Below are 14,087 nucleotides of genomic sequence, written 5' to 3' on the forward strand. Positions count from 1 at the left end.
AACCTAAAATAGCCCTACCACCCAATCCTGTTACCCACTCCATAACACTAAAAACACCTGTAACACCCAATACCCTTACCCACCTCTAAAAACGAAAAATACCATTGTCACCCAATATCCTTACCCACCCCAAACCCTAAAATCACCCTTGCCACCCTATACCCCTACCCACCCTTAAACCCTAAAAATCCCTTTCCTACTCAATACACTTACCCACCCCATAGCCTGAAAATACCCTTACCCACCCATAAACCTTAAAATCACCTTTACCACTCCATACACTTACCTACCACTAAACTCTTACAATGCCCTTACTCTAATTCCTAATATATACATATGTGGTAAGTGCATATGCCTGGTAAAGACTTGCGCGGTAAAGGATTGTGTGGTAAAGATTTGGGCGGTAAAGGTATTGTGTGGTAAATGATGCGTTATAAAGGCTGTTTCCCTTGCCCTTCCAGCATTATTTATAACGTGAAACCATATTTTCTATGCAATAGTCAATGATTGGTTACATTTGTGACAGCTAGGTCGAACTGCTCAACAGACCTGTTAAAAATAATTGTTGTGGGTACAATAGGCCAGACCTCAGAAATCACAATGGTCGAAACGGTTTTAAACCGCCTTCTATCCACCACAGCGTTTTGAAATCACAGTTGCAGCCTTTGATCTTGCCTGTTTCATTTCAACTGAACTGTCTAAAAACACAACCACTGCCTTCTCCCAGTGCTCCAATCTTCCCCGTGAGCAGGCGTTTATCGCACAGGCCATCGGTAGCTGCAAAAACGCAGGCAGTGTGTCCAAGTTAACATTCCTGCTTCAATAGCTACAAGTCCACGGAGCCCAGGGGTCCCAGGTTCATTCTGCATCAGGGCTATCTGCAAATAGATTTTTATAGCACATTAGTGCTGGAGAAGATTCCAAAGAAAATAGTCCTTTTCAATATTAGAACCAGCTGTAACTTTCTTGTGCTGGTGACTCATTCGCTTTTTTTATTGGGTGGGAGAGCAAGGCGAAAGAAACAGAGAGTCTTATTCACAACTATGTTTGTTTTGCAAAGGGTATCCTAGCCACAAGCCAACTTGATCATACCAATATGCAGCTTGTGTTTATTTAATTTTTTTTCTCTTTCAACAGTTCCAATTATAAAAACAGAGCCGAGCGATGACTACGAGCCTGCTCAAACCTGTGGACCAGCTAACCACGGACTGAACCCACTTGCAAAGCCCTACTATGGCCAGCAGATCATGATGCCGCCCGATCCAGGTTCGTGCCTTGTGGCCGGCTTCCCTACTTCCTGCCACCAGAGGAGCGGCGCCATGTCGTCTTCGCCCACCTCAAGCCCAAAGCTACATGATCTTTCAACCTCTGCTTACAACAAATGCATCACGAACCCCGGCCACAGTCAGCTCGGACTCCTGCAACCCCTAGGAGGCGTGTCCGCCATACAGGAAGTGCCCAGGTCTCTAGTTGTGCACCCAAGTTCTCCAGATCAATCGTCTCACGTCATGCTGCATCCGCAGGTGAGTCAACATCTGAGCAGTAGCTGTTCCCTTGGTTACCAGCAAACACTCTATCCCAACAGTCCCTCTTCTCCAGTTCCGTCTATTACCCAAGAGTCAACCTTTGCGCCATCCAGCAGTCCTACCCGCACCTCCACACTGGGTCAGCACGAGCACCAACCGCAGATGGTTCACAGAAATGAATCTCCAACCAGTCCGACACTGTCATTACCTGAGTTGCATAAGGACAGTAATGATAATGTGGCCCCTATTCCTGTAACAATCAAGCGGGAGCCTGAGGAGTTGGACCAGTTGTACCTAGACGATGGTAAGTGCTCCGCGGCTGTCGAGATTTGCATTTAACCGTGTTGCTGTCTCACTGAGTTGTTGGTAACCACAAATGCATCCAAATAAGCTGTGGCTTGTGCATTAACACCCTTGAGGAAATGATCAGACTTTGTGTGGCATCTTAGGATTGGAAAAGGAGTGAGAACTCTCTCCACTGTAACTTTGTTCGTCAGCAGTAATACAACTCCAAGTTAAAGCTGCAAGTCCCATTAGTCATTGCAGATCCTGTTGCATGTCCGATCTCCACGTTGCTAAAATCATAACCATGTATCCTAACCCATTTTGGCATCAACAAAAGTTTGTGTGTTTATTTTTTCATATACAGTACAGCTTAAAAGTGTTGACTTTTGCTTTGCAAAGATGAAATACGTCTCAGCATCCTTCTCTAAAACAGTTTAATATGGTCTACCTGCTTCAATTAATGGGTTCTACCTTTTTTACAGCCATCACAAAGGAAGGCAACATTTCACCCACGTAGTGTAGCATGCTTCATCACAGAGTTTGCCCTGTATAGCATTGTTGAACATTCCTGTGTGTGAACTTTTGTCAACTGTCATGGGAAGTGTTGATGCTCAAACCTACAGAGAGTTCCCTCCACCCCCATTGCTGCCATCAACACAGTTCCTCCCATTCTTCGTTTATTCTTTGCTTTGACTATTCTCAATTCTCATTTGTCACCAGTGGATCAAAATAAAATTGGGCGAGGTTAGGCTAGAGGAATTTTTTATCAGGCGTCTGTGCCACTAGCTTTAAACAATAATCATTTAGATACAAATTCTTCATATCTGGGTGTTAACACTTTTGAGCACGCACAAAGTGTCCACAGAGGTTCTGAAGCATTTGTCAGCACATCAGTCCTTGTGATGTTTTATGGCCATCTGTATGTAAGCCCTACCGTTGGTTAGGGTTCATCCACCTGGTGAGTGAACTGCAGAAAAGTAGACCACAGCAAGGTAGCGTCTACCTGTAAGGCCCAACATGTTCAGTAGGACGAGCAAAGACATGATGTCGAAATTGCATCTAAAGGACATGTAACTTCATGGACATTCCATGTATCATTTTATTTTATTACCAGAACCAATGGTGCCCTGCCTTGTGGGTGCACTCCACAAGCTGAAACCTGTGGACAACCAGACATGGAGGTTCATAACCAGACCCTTTTGATTTTAAATTTGCCATCTGGTGGCCTAATACATTTTTTTTTAGCCAAGCTTTGCACAGTTTTACTTTTTGTCCCTGTTGACGGTAGCGAATTTGTGCCATTCCAAGCAGGGACTAAACACCGAAGAGGGCAGCAGGCGTGACGCTCTGAAGGATTGCCGCTTTGACAGCCACGCCCATCAAAGGATGACTAACTGCTACACATAGGCAAGCTCCCTAGTGCTGGACAATGAGATACATGTGATGAAACATGCCACTTTCTGTGGGGGAGGCTTTGACTTCCTCTAAGAACTGCTAGACAGAAGGCAGAAAACATCAATAGGCACGGGTAGACTACCGCCCCAGAAGGTACAACACCTTCATATATGGTCAATCAACAGTTCAGAGGTCGCTTTGAAGTCTAGAGTTTTTTCTCCCACTACCTCTTAAGTAGGACACCTAAAAACAGTAGACTACGGTTTGTTTCCAACTACATAAACATTTCTGGTGGGAACAGATCCTCAACCTGCCAAGGGTCATGTCCCCCCTTTGCCTTTTCTCTCACGTGTTGAGAGGACGTTACTCGTCTTCAGTCGTTTTCAATGCATCTTCATTTAGTAGATGTGGGCTCCGATGTAATGCATCTTTTGAAAAGCACACGTGTGGAAAAACCTTAACCCCCGATCCACCCCCCCAAAAAAAGGAGAGGATGGGGCTGGCCCCAACCTTCATTTTCACCAGAAGCTGCATTTCTTGATTAAAATAATGTCTACATTTTTCTATGAGGCGACTGAACTCTGAGGCCAGGGCACTTCCATCCTAATGTAAGGACAAAACATATCACAAGGGTGGACATGATAATTGGGAATAAAAACACAATTTCTGCTAGACTTCACCACAAAATGCGCCAGTGAAGATCTGAAGACTTTCTTGAGTGTGTCATTTTGGCCGAGGCATTCATAGCGCTGGTGCATTCTGCGTTAGTTAATTAAGGCGTATTGATAGCTGCTTTCATGGCAGTTATTAAGATGTCATCGCAGGCAACCGCACAGAAAAGCTAAATAAAATCCACCATGAACTTGTCAGCCTTTGGTTTCAAAAGATTTATTAGTTGCGCCTAATGAAGGGGTAATCTGAAATTTGATTATGTGACCTGACTGAACTGTGATTTAGCTTTCACCGCTAAGTATCCCAGAAGCACTTTGAACCTCTGCCTTAATGCGATACTGAGTTCTCTGAATAGATTTATAATTTAATGTAACATATTCTGACGACATGAAAAAGCAATGCTTTTTGAATGTCTGCATTCAAGCTAATTGGTGCGGCGGAACCTCTGAATTAAGCTGCCTTCCAAAGGGAAGCGACTGTGCGAGACAATGTGTAGCACTTTGATTTTCAGAAATGCAGCGCTGTTCTGTTTAAGGTGGGGTGATGCTTGGTACTTTATTCAAATTCGATTAAAAGTATTGTGATGTGCTTTGTATGGGGAAGCCCTGCCATAGAGCAGGCTGGCGGAAATATCCTGCCACCTCAACAGACAGGATTTGGAAGCGGCCACAATTGTCCATTTTCTGGGGACATTTGGTTTCCTTTAGCATAGCACCCTTCCTGTGCATTGATATTAGATTTCACCCAGGCGAGCCTTAAATCTTAATTTTTTGTGGCCTGTAAGGCATTGTAGCATATTGTGTGGCAGGTTGATGTGCCTGAAGATTCCCACCTGTCTGAGAAAGTGGTCAGTTCAATTCAGCCTTTCCTGATCGCTGGGTGTTCCTCTGATGGGCCTGAGCAGATTCCTGTTGACTTTGTTGACCATTGGACAACCTTGCACTGAACTGTACACACCAGTGTGCGGCGACACTCCTCAGAACCATTGCTGTTTCGCATTGTCGCAAGTTTCAGTAAAGTACATGTCCATCTATGTGGATGACAGTCAGGGATGTGCCTTCTTCCGTGAGTGCTCTGTGACAGCCTTCGTATCTCTTACAACCTGGCTAGCCAATGTGGTCTTAGCAATGGCAGCGTACAGGCAGAAGCTTGACTTGAACTAGGCAGGCATGAAAAGGATTGTGTTTGAGAGCCGCTCAACGTTGGACATGGAGATGTATGTTGCTAGCAGCCAATGGGATGTGTTCTCGGTACCGGCTATATTTGGACACCGCTTGTGACCTTTAGCTGTCACAGATTGTCATAGAAGTAATGACAGTCAGAACACGGGAGTTCTAGGACTTTCTTCAGCAGGCCAGTGCTTGCGTTGTTGATACTTTTGGATCATGGGATGTTTAGATGCAGGCGCCTTTTATGCCTAACAAGGAGACTCAAACAACTGTGAATGCGTTTCTTCTGATCCTCAAATTCTGAGACGTCTCTGTCAATTTGAGCATGGCACCCTGATGATGTGGATCTGTACTGGTTCTGACTTGTCTTTTGTATGAGCCTCAAGTTCACCATAGTGGGCTATAAGACAATAATAATAATTCCACATTTGTAAAGCGTGAACTTATCACCCCTAAGGGTATCCAGGCGCTGGGGGGCCACCTGGGAGATTAAGTGAGCTATTGCCCAGAGTCACATGATGCTGAGCTGAGCTGAGCTGCCGCCAGCGATCGAACCGTGAGCACTGCGCTCCAGTCTTAGTCACTCCGGCCAATGCTTCACACCAGTTACTACAGGCTTCTCTATTTTCAGTCTCCACTGGTGGTTTAGAGGGGTGTCAGCTATGGCCTGCGATCCTCAGAGGATGTGCAGATGACCTGACTGAGGGATTTGCCCCTGCCTAGGGAGGCATGGTGTGTATTCTTCAGTGCAGTGCCAGAACTGGGGAGCAAACGCAAAGCAGTCTTTTTCCATTCCTGTTGAAAGAGCCACCTCCTCCTACTGACCAGCCTCATGGTAGTGAAGAGTGCATCTCTTCTCATTTTTGTTATCCAATCTACAGTATGGTGTCGGTTTTCACTCTACAAATTATGCAGTCGAAACGTTGGATCTCACAGAATGATTTCTGTTGAATAGAAGGCTAAAAACGCACTTATTTGCTGTCAGCCAAATCCAACCATCTGCTACAGAACACCAGATAGCTGCCAGGAAAACTGTCCAACATACATATCTCTTGCCCAAAAAGGACAAAGATAAAATGCTTGGGTGACTTAAACTTTACATGGTTCAGAAAACAAGACGCATATGCAACAGGGTGACGGGATTCCCTTCCATAGGCGTTCAGTAAACGGTGCTTGTTGCACACACATGTGTAGTGCTGGGCCTGTCGGCACTTCAGGGGTGAATCGAGCTCTGTGTACACTGACCTAATTAATACACGGCTGTCATCGCAAAAATTGTCGAGTGTGTTTTAGGAGAAAGTTCACCCACTTAATAAAAGTGGGCAGAGATTTCCAAATAATCATGTTGCAGTTACATAACACACTATTACTCCTCAGTACATGCTCCTGAGTGCCTGCCCAGTGACCATATGAGCCTTGTTGACCCCAGATACACATTTTCCATTGTTTTCTAGTTATTGCAAGGGTATTTGCTTGCCTGTGTTTATTTATGAAGTAAAACTATTTCTTGATGGGCAATACAGTATAATACTCCTCTAGACACCACTTGTAAATTATCATTATTCAAAAAACGTCCTTATTAGCAAACAGGACCACTATTCCAAAAAACAGGTCATGAGACAGTGGCAAGGAGGCATCTTCTTTATGTCACTGTATGCACAGTAGAAGAGGTTTTGCAATGCCAACTCTTAGACCTGTAGTTCGGCCATTTTGGGATTTCCGACCCCAGTAAGAGGACATATTTCTTAGCTGTCCGCAAGTAACTTCTAAAAGAGTTTTCAACCTGTCAAAGTTGCATACTTTCATCTGGTGTCTGTAGAAAGTACTTCTGTGCATACGGACTGTGGGCTGATGTGACTAAGAGTCCAAGTGAGGCTAGAACTAGTTACTTATTCTTTATAATAACTGTGAGAAAAACAAAAGGAATTAATATTTTGCACCCAAGGGGTGGAATGATGTACACAGTTTTGGGTTGACTGTGATTTGTGTATTATTTGACTGCATTAGCCAAGCCACCTAATCCTTTTTGTGTCAGTAATATTTGAAATTTTCGGAATTAAAAGCTGCAGACAGTATTTTAATTTGTTCAGCCAAATTCAGCCAAATATTAATTCCTGAAACGCGAGTGGCAACAATGAAAAGTACATCAAATGGTGCAATCTAAGCACTACACGATTTTCTGCAGCCAAAAGCAAATAGCCCTAACAGCGCTGGCTGCGGGCAAATTCACAAATATATTTAAATGAATGAATCAAAAACTTTGACAAATGTACGTGCAGCCGCCACAAAACTGTCTGTGTAAATCAGTCCCATTAACAGCAGCTCATAACTATTAGTGATACTCTATAGTAAATGGGTTCTCTCTTACCCACAGCTATTTTGCTCATGCTCATGTCCATGGAATGGCCAGCATTCGCTGCAACTATTGTTTCGCTATGTCTCACATGACGTGATGGCGTACCCCAGTGTTGGTGATTTGCTTTGACATTGCACCACTCTTGCAGCAGAAGGAGCCGTGCCTTTCTATGCTGAATAGTTACAGCAGTGAAGCAGAGTTAATTTGCTTTCCCATTAACCATTAGCACAAATAGGTGTGACAGGCAGAAAAGAGGTCGCAGAACCACCTTGGAAACAACCACTCTGTTACCTCCTCACACATATTAATAAGTCCCCTCTTTAATCTGCCTCTGGACTGTAGGATTTCCTTTGGCATACTTCCTTCCAAGGAAAGGCTTTTCAGCAGAATGATGTTGAAAATGTGGTTCTCTCAAGTCAACAGGCTCTAGATGCACAATAAGCTGTCTTTACAATTTCCGTAGAACCAACTTGCAAATCCAGATGTGCAATCTGTCCTCACCGCAATAACATTTTACATTGAGCTGGTCACCAGAAGTTTCAGTGTTTTTGTTATAGAATGGTCTGTGTTGCTCTCCTCCTCGAGATCTATTCCAAATTGAGCAAAACACTAATCTTCATACTTCTGTATCTTCACTCGCCATCCAGTTATCTCAAGCCCTCACTAACAAGTCTAAACCTTTAATCCAGCCCACCTCAGGCTCAGCAATATTTTCATAACATGTTTTTCCCATGATCAGAACATAACTCCTTTAACTCGTGTAGTTTGTACCATAAAATGCATTTAAGGACAATTACCAAGTAGAAATGATATAAACAACACCCCACCACAGGCCGTTTAACAAGCTGTTTTGGTTTCCAGAGAGGAGACAAAAGACTTCCAGGAGACTGCTACCTAGCTAAGGGAGCTCTCCTATTTGATGAACAGGGGGTTAGTGTCACGACTCACAAGACTCTTTGCACCACTCTCGCATGCCTTTATATCTCATGGGAGGTATTAACGTGTAGCAGGAATATGACTTGTTCATCAGGCAGTGCAGGGTCTGAGGGAGAGAAGATGGCGGCTTGCAGACAGCGTTTGCCACCATATTCATATGTATGTAGCTTTAGCTCTGAGAAGTGTGAGGAAAAAAGACCCGGGCAGAATGTAGATTGTGTGGGAGCAGGGACTATTATTGCTATTTGTTTTGTCCTGGGTAGAATGCTGTCAGAGAAGTCTGTCAGGAAGCCATATGGCCTACATCACTTGCTTTCTGCCAGTGGTTATCCCTTGAATGTCAATGCAGAGTTCAACTTCAACTTCAACTATGCTGAACCTGCCTTTTCCATCAATATCTTTTATGATTCCCCAAAATCTCTTCTAGTTTGTAATAATTTCTATTATGGAAATATTTAGATGCCTTATTTAGGAGTGACTATTGAACAAACATACTTTGTCCATGTAATCTGGCCAGCTACAAATAGGCAATTGAAGGTAAAAAGCAAATTGGCAATAGACACCGTTAATCACCGCTTAATAAGGCTTGGATGTGCATATTTCCTCAATTTAGAGAATATTTAAAGTTGTGTGCAATGGCGACCGGGTCTTTCTCACCACCATGAGCATTCCAGTACTAAATAACACAAATTAAATGATTGGTATTGTGAATATGTTTCAAATGGTCCATAATATCAAATAATGGGGGCCTCATTTTGCGTCCTGCAATTTTTCTTATGCAATATTATCCAGGGGATGGGCACTCACAAGCAGTTATTGATTCTGGGGGTTTGAGGCCAAGGTGTACTCTCTAGTTCTGTCTTCGAACTCTTTGATCTTTACAGACAACTGTTTGGGAAAGAAGGCGTAGTGAAATGTGGATACTCAGTTACTGGCTAGGAATTGCTTAGGTAGATATTGAATGGCTAGAAGTCAATCAAAATGCAGCACTTTCGTAGCTGTCTGATTGGCCAGCTACAAATAGGCAATTGAAGGTAAAAAAGCAAATTGGCAATGGACACCGTTAATCACCGCTTAATAAGGCTTGGATGTGCATATTTCCTGAATTTAGTGAATATTTAAAGTTGTGTGCAATGGCGACCGGGTCTTTCTCACCACCATGAACATTCCAGTACTAAATAACACAAATTAAATTATTGGTATTGTGAATATGTGTCAAATGGTCCATAATATCAAATAATGGGGGCCTCATTTTGCGTCCTGCAATTTTTCTTATGCAATATTATCCAGGGAGCGGACACTCACAAGCAGTTATTGATTATGGGGGTTTGAGGCCATGGTGTACTCTCTAGTTCTGTCTTCGAACTCTTTGATCTTTACAGACAACTGTTTGGGAAAGAAGGCATAGTGAAATGTGGATACTCAGTTACTGGCTAGGAATTTCTTAGGTAGATATTGAATGGCTAGAAGTCAATCAAAATGCAGCACTTTCGTAGCTGTCTGATTGGCAGTAAATGTGTCCCGGGATAAACAGTTACTGTATTTTGCAGTGTTCTATAAAGGTAATTGTACTGGTCCATTTGAGTTTTTGAGGTCAGAAAAGGGAACAATTTACAGATGTTACTGTACCACCCCAAAGAATTGCATATTTTTCCCATTACCCACCATACTAAGGGGAAAATTGTGGAGTGCAGTAACGTTGAACTTCAGTTGCAATGCCATTCATGGCCAATCTCAGATTTATCCTGCCTTCAGGATGAGGGCCTGATGTTGGTGCAAATGGCAATGCTTTCCTTCTCAGTTCTACCTCGTGGTTCACCTTGGTCCATGGATGAATTTTGATCCTCTCCTAGTTTGGGTAAATCGTGTTTCTGCTGACATCTTAAAGCGTAATCAATGAAAGTCTGTCTAGATCCTCTTTGCACTCACAGAAAAAAAGCCTGAATACCCTTCTGAATAGAATGGATTTTTGTTATCCGGCCTGTCATTCTGGGAAGATATAGGCAGACAACATTAAGGGAATTTAAATATTAATGACAGTTAGTTCTTAAGCTGGGCAAAACAAAATATATATACACTTTCCACCAGGTACATTATGTGCTGACATTACCAAGTGCTCTGGCTGACAGACTTCTTTGTTTTCCATTATCAGGTCAAATGAGTAGCAAATGTGGGCCACCATTCTGTCTGTCTAGAACATACATACATTGCGTAATGTATCATCGCTCTGATAATACAGCTTACGTGATACTAAATTGTTTTCAATGAACCAACAAAACATTAGTTGGTTAGACCCATTTCCATTTAGTGCCTCACATTCAAGTGAATTTACTACTGGTTTTGCAAACTGCAATAAAGAACAAGCATTTGCAATGCAATAGGTCTTGCATTTACTCGAGTTTAAGCTATTGGCATTGTAAATTAAAATTGCCTATTATTTTTGTTTTTTAAAACATAAATAAAAGGCATAGGTCATTTATGATAGCAATAGCTTAAACTCGCGTAAATGCGAGACCTATTACATTGCAAATGCTTGTTTAAGTTTAAAACTGAGCGTGGCGCCGCTTCAAAGACCCCACGCTGTTTTTTTTTTTTTAAACTTTAAGACTGGGCACGGTGTCCTTGAAGCGGGCGCCGGGCTCAGTTTTAAAATAAAAAAAAACAAAAAAACAGAGTGCGGTATCCCTGCAGCGGGCACCGCGCTCACTATAAAAGTTAAAAAACATAAAGAAAGAAACAGAGCTTGGTGTCCCAGAAGCAGACGCCACCGTCAACATGAAAGTTAAGTATAAATAAATAAATAAACTGAGCGCAGTGTCCCTAACGCGGGTGCTGCGCTCAGGATACAAATACAAAAAAATAGCATCTGCCTTGTCCCCATAAGTGCCCATAAACAAAATAGTGCTGACCCCCTAGATAAAGCCGACCGTGTAAAGTGCGAAGTAAAAGGTCCATTAGTTATGGGCGGTAACAAATGGCGACAAGGCAGTAACAAGGAGGGACTAACAAGCCTCATATTGAATCGGAAGCCAGCATTTACCAAGGACAAGGACACCAGCCAATGAAAAATAGGGGAGTAGAGTGGGCGAGGCTTCCACAGCATACCTTACTACAGAATGCCTCGCAGAGTTAGCAGCGCATGAACGCTGCCACTAGGCTCGACCTAAAAATTGCAAATTAATGTAAGAAATCAGAGTGCACTCTTATACTCCTGGCAGGGACAGATCTCTTAAACGGTATTCACAAAGTTGTTAAGAATGGTACCAAAATATAACGGAATAAATAGTCTGTGTCATATTTTCGTAAACAATATTTATGTCAAATAATACTGTTATCAATAATGTTCTGTCATTCAAGCAAATGGTTTGTTTTATTTAACAAATGAGGAGACAACATCTACTTCATATATGAAAATATATTACACCTTAAAAGATTTAGGGTAGCGGTTCGCAACGCCTTCTTATGGGATCCGTGATGGTGTATTAATCGGCTTATATTGTTTAATTTTCTATAGAATATGTACATAAAAAAGGAAAATTTAAACTTTTAAAACTCACTGTAAAGGAATTCGAAATTAGAGGCTAAAATTAAGTCGGTTTCTTTATTTTGATTTGTGGGAGCATTGCAAGTACAACAAACAGAATCCAGTATGGGTAATTGGTGGCCTCAATTGAAACACTGGTATGCACAAGAAACTAGAGCACACATTAGGAGTAAAAAAATAAAGTGATATGCTGGAGTCTAGAAATAAACCTACATTTTGAGAGACTACAACCTTTCCATTAAAACTAGAATTATAACATTACATATTTGTGAACTAAAATATTTTATAATTTGTATATTTGTTTCATGTATTCTTCGTTCTGCATTTTTGCATATTGTTTTGAAGTTCAAATCATATACATTGCTTGGGTGTGGTCCCTGGTTTCTAGTAGTGATTTGGTGGGATCCCCAGAAGTCAAAATGTTAAGAATTTATGACTTAGGGGCTCATTACAAGTCCAGTGGTGCAGGGGCATGGCGGGAGTGTGTTAATGCTGAATCACCACAGTTAATGAGACCGGATGTCCCGTTATCATCAGGGATGTGGAATGAATGGGTATTTCGGACTGAACTCTCTGAATCCCCTGAGTAATGAGGCATTACCAGGTGAATCGGTAATTCCAGGTCTGATTCTGCTGGTAATTCCTAAATCTCCACCGAAGCTTCCCCCAGCAAGTAAATTCTCTGGGGAGACATGAAAGGTATGGAATAACTCCACAGACACCAAAATTCCCAAAGGGGCTGGTATGAGAGTTACCAACCCTTTAGAGGTTTACAGGCCTCTCGTGAGGAGGTCCTCAGTGAGTAACCTACACTATACAACATATTGTGATCAAAGGCGTTGCAGAGAATTCATACAGGACTAAATGCACTTCAGTTAAATTGGTTGAAAGAGAGCTTGCAAGGGTCACAACATTTAGATTGAATAATACACTAAAACTATGCTTGCATCGAGGCACAGTGTGTTGAATAGGTCTGTGACACCTTTTGGTGCAGAAAGGTTCAGATTCTGCCACTTCAGTACTCAGATGGCATGGCACTGCAGGTGCACTGATCTACACTTATGTCACTAAACATTTGATCTACTTGGAGAAGTGAGGGCACATTTTTAATTCACCCTCTAATTGAGGCCTCGGGCTCCCCTTGATACAGGTTCACATTAGCCACAAAAACGATTTCTAGTACACCTGAAAGTCTGTTTTGAACAGAAGGTGAATTTGACTCTCCTATGCAGTTTTCTGCTCTTGCATCTTATGTAGGAATGGCGGTGTAGCACCCTCTGAAATCTTTATTGTCAGTACTCCTATCTCACCTAGAGAGGTTCAACATTTCAGTTAATCTCTCTACAGCACATTTGTTGGATAAGATCAGATCAAGGGCCTGATTTAGAGTTTGGTGGATAAGCTATTCCAGCCCAATGTGTTGGGCATCCCATCCAGTAGTACGAGGTGTGGAATATCCATCACGTTTTGACAGAGTAGTCTGTCCTCCAAATGTAAATAAAGCCCTAAGACAGCTTAGCGTTAAAATGTGTCTTTGAAAGGGTTTTTGAGCAAAAGAAGCCTTTGACGCAGTGCACCCAGGCACCTGGAATCTCTCTGCATGCCACCTGCTATCCAGCCCCCCTATTTAGAATTTACTGTTTGGTGGTTGTCCAGCTTCTTGAGGCTCCTTTGACTCAGGCAGTGCCTCTGTCACGATTCAATGCTAACTCTGCCATCGATAGTGGTGGATCGATTGCTTGACGCTAGAGTGGTAAATCCACCACCTTATTGGGCAGATTTAGCACTGTGGAAGGTGACACACTTTTACATGTGTGAGAGTTGTGCCTTAACATGCTAGGAAATGCCTCCTATCTTTTAAGGAGACAAGGTGTGAGCACTAACAATCCAACCCTACATTAGGGAATGATTTCCAGTGCCCATTTTAAGTTGGAGAAATTACACAGTCCACATGGGTACTGGTAGAATGCCTACCGATTATTCTCTTTCCCTAACACTACCTAAATGGTCTACTCATGTCCAGGGTAATTGTAATTGTAAACTGTATTTAAATATCACTTACTACCCCTGACAAGGCGTTGACATACTTTGTGGCGAGTAGCACACTACTCCGGATCCCAATATTAGAGTTTATTAGTTAGTAGATTAGTAACAAATGCTTTGTTTTTGTGGTGTTTTTTCCCTTCTGCGTTAGTTGTGTTAAG

The 14,087-nt window shown here is 42.4% G+C and overlaps 1 protein-coding gene across 4 annotated transcripts in view; it reads left to right on the plus strand.

Moving 5' to 3' along the window:
* The window catches only part of NFATC1 (nuclear factor of activated T cells 1), a 401,790-nt gene that overhangs the window by 275,085 nt on the left and 112,618 nt on the right, over positions 1 to 14,087 (plus strand). For 3 of the 4 annotated variants that reach the window (XM_078687571.1, XM_078687570.1, XM_078687572.1), the window contains one exon: positions 1,138 to 1,830. In XM_078687571.1, the coding sequence (XP_078543697.1) occupies positions 1,138 to 1,830 (693 nt within the window). The remainder of the gene's footprint in view (positions 1 to 1,137; positions 1,831 to 14,087) is intronic. The other variant, XM_078687573.1, reaches the window with a different exon arrangement.

This window comes from Lissotriton helveticus, chromosome 4_1, assembly GCF_964261635.1.
Source record: "Lissotriton helveticus chromosome 4_1, aLisHel1.1, whole genome shotgun sequence".
Classification (NCBI taxonomy): domain Eukaryota; kingdom Metazoa; phylum Chordata; class Amphibia; order Caudata; family Salamandridae; genus Lissotriton; species Lissotriton helveticus.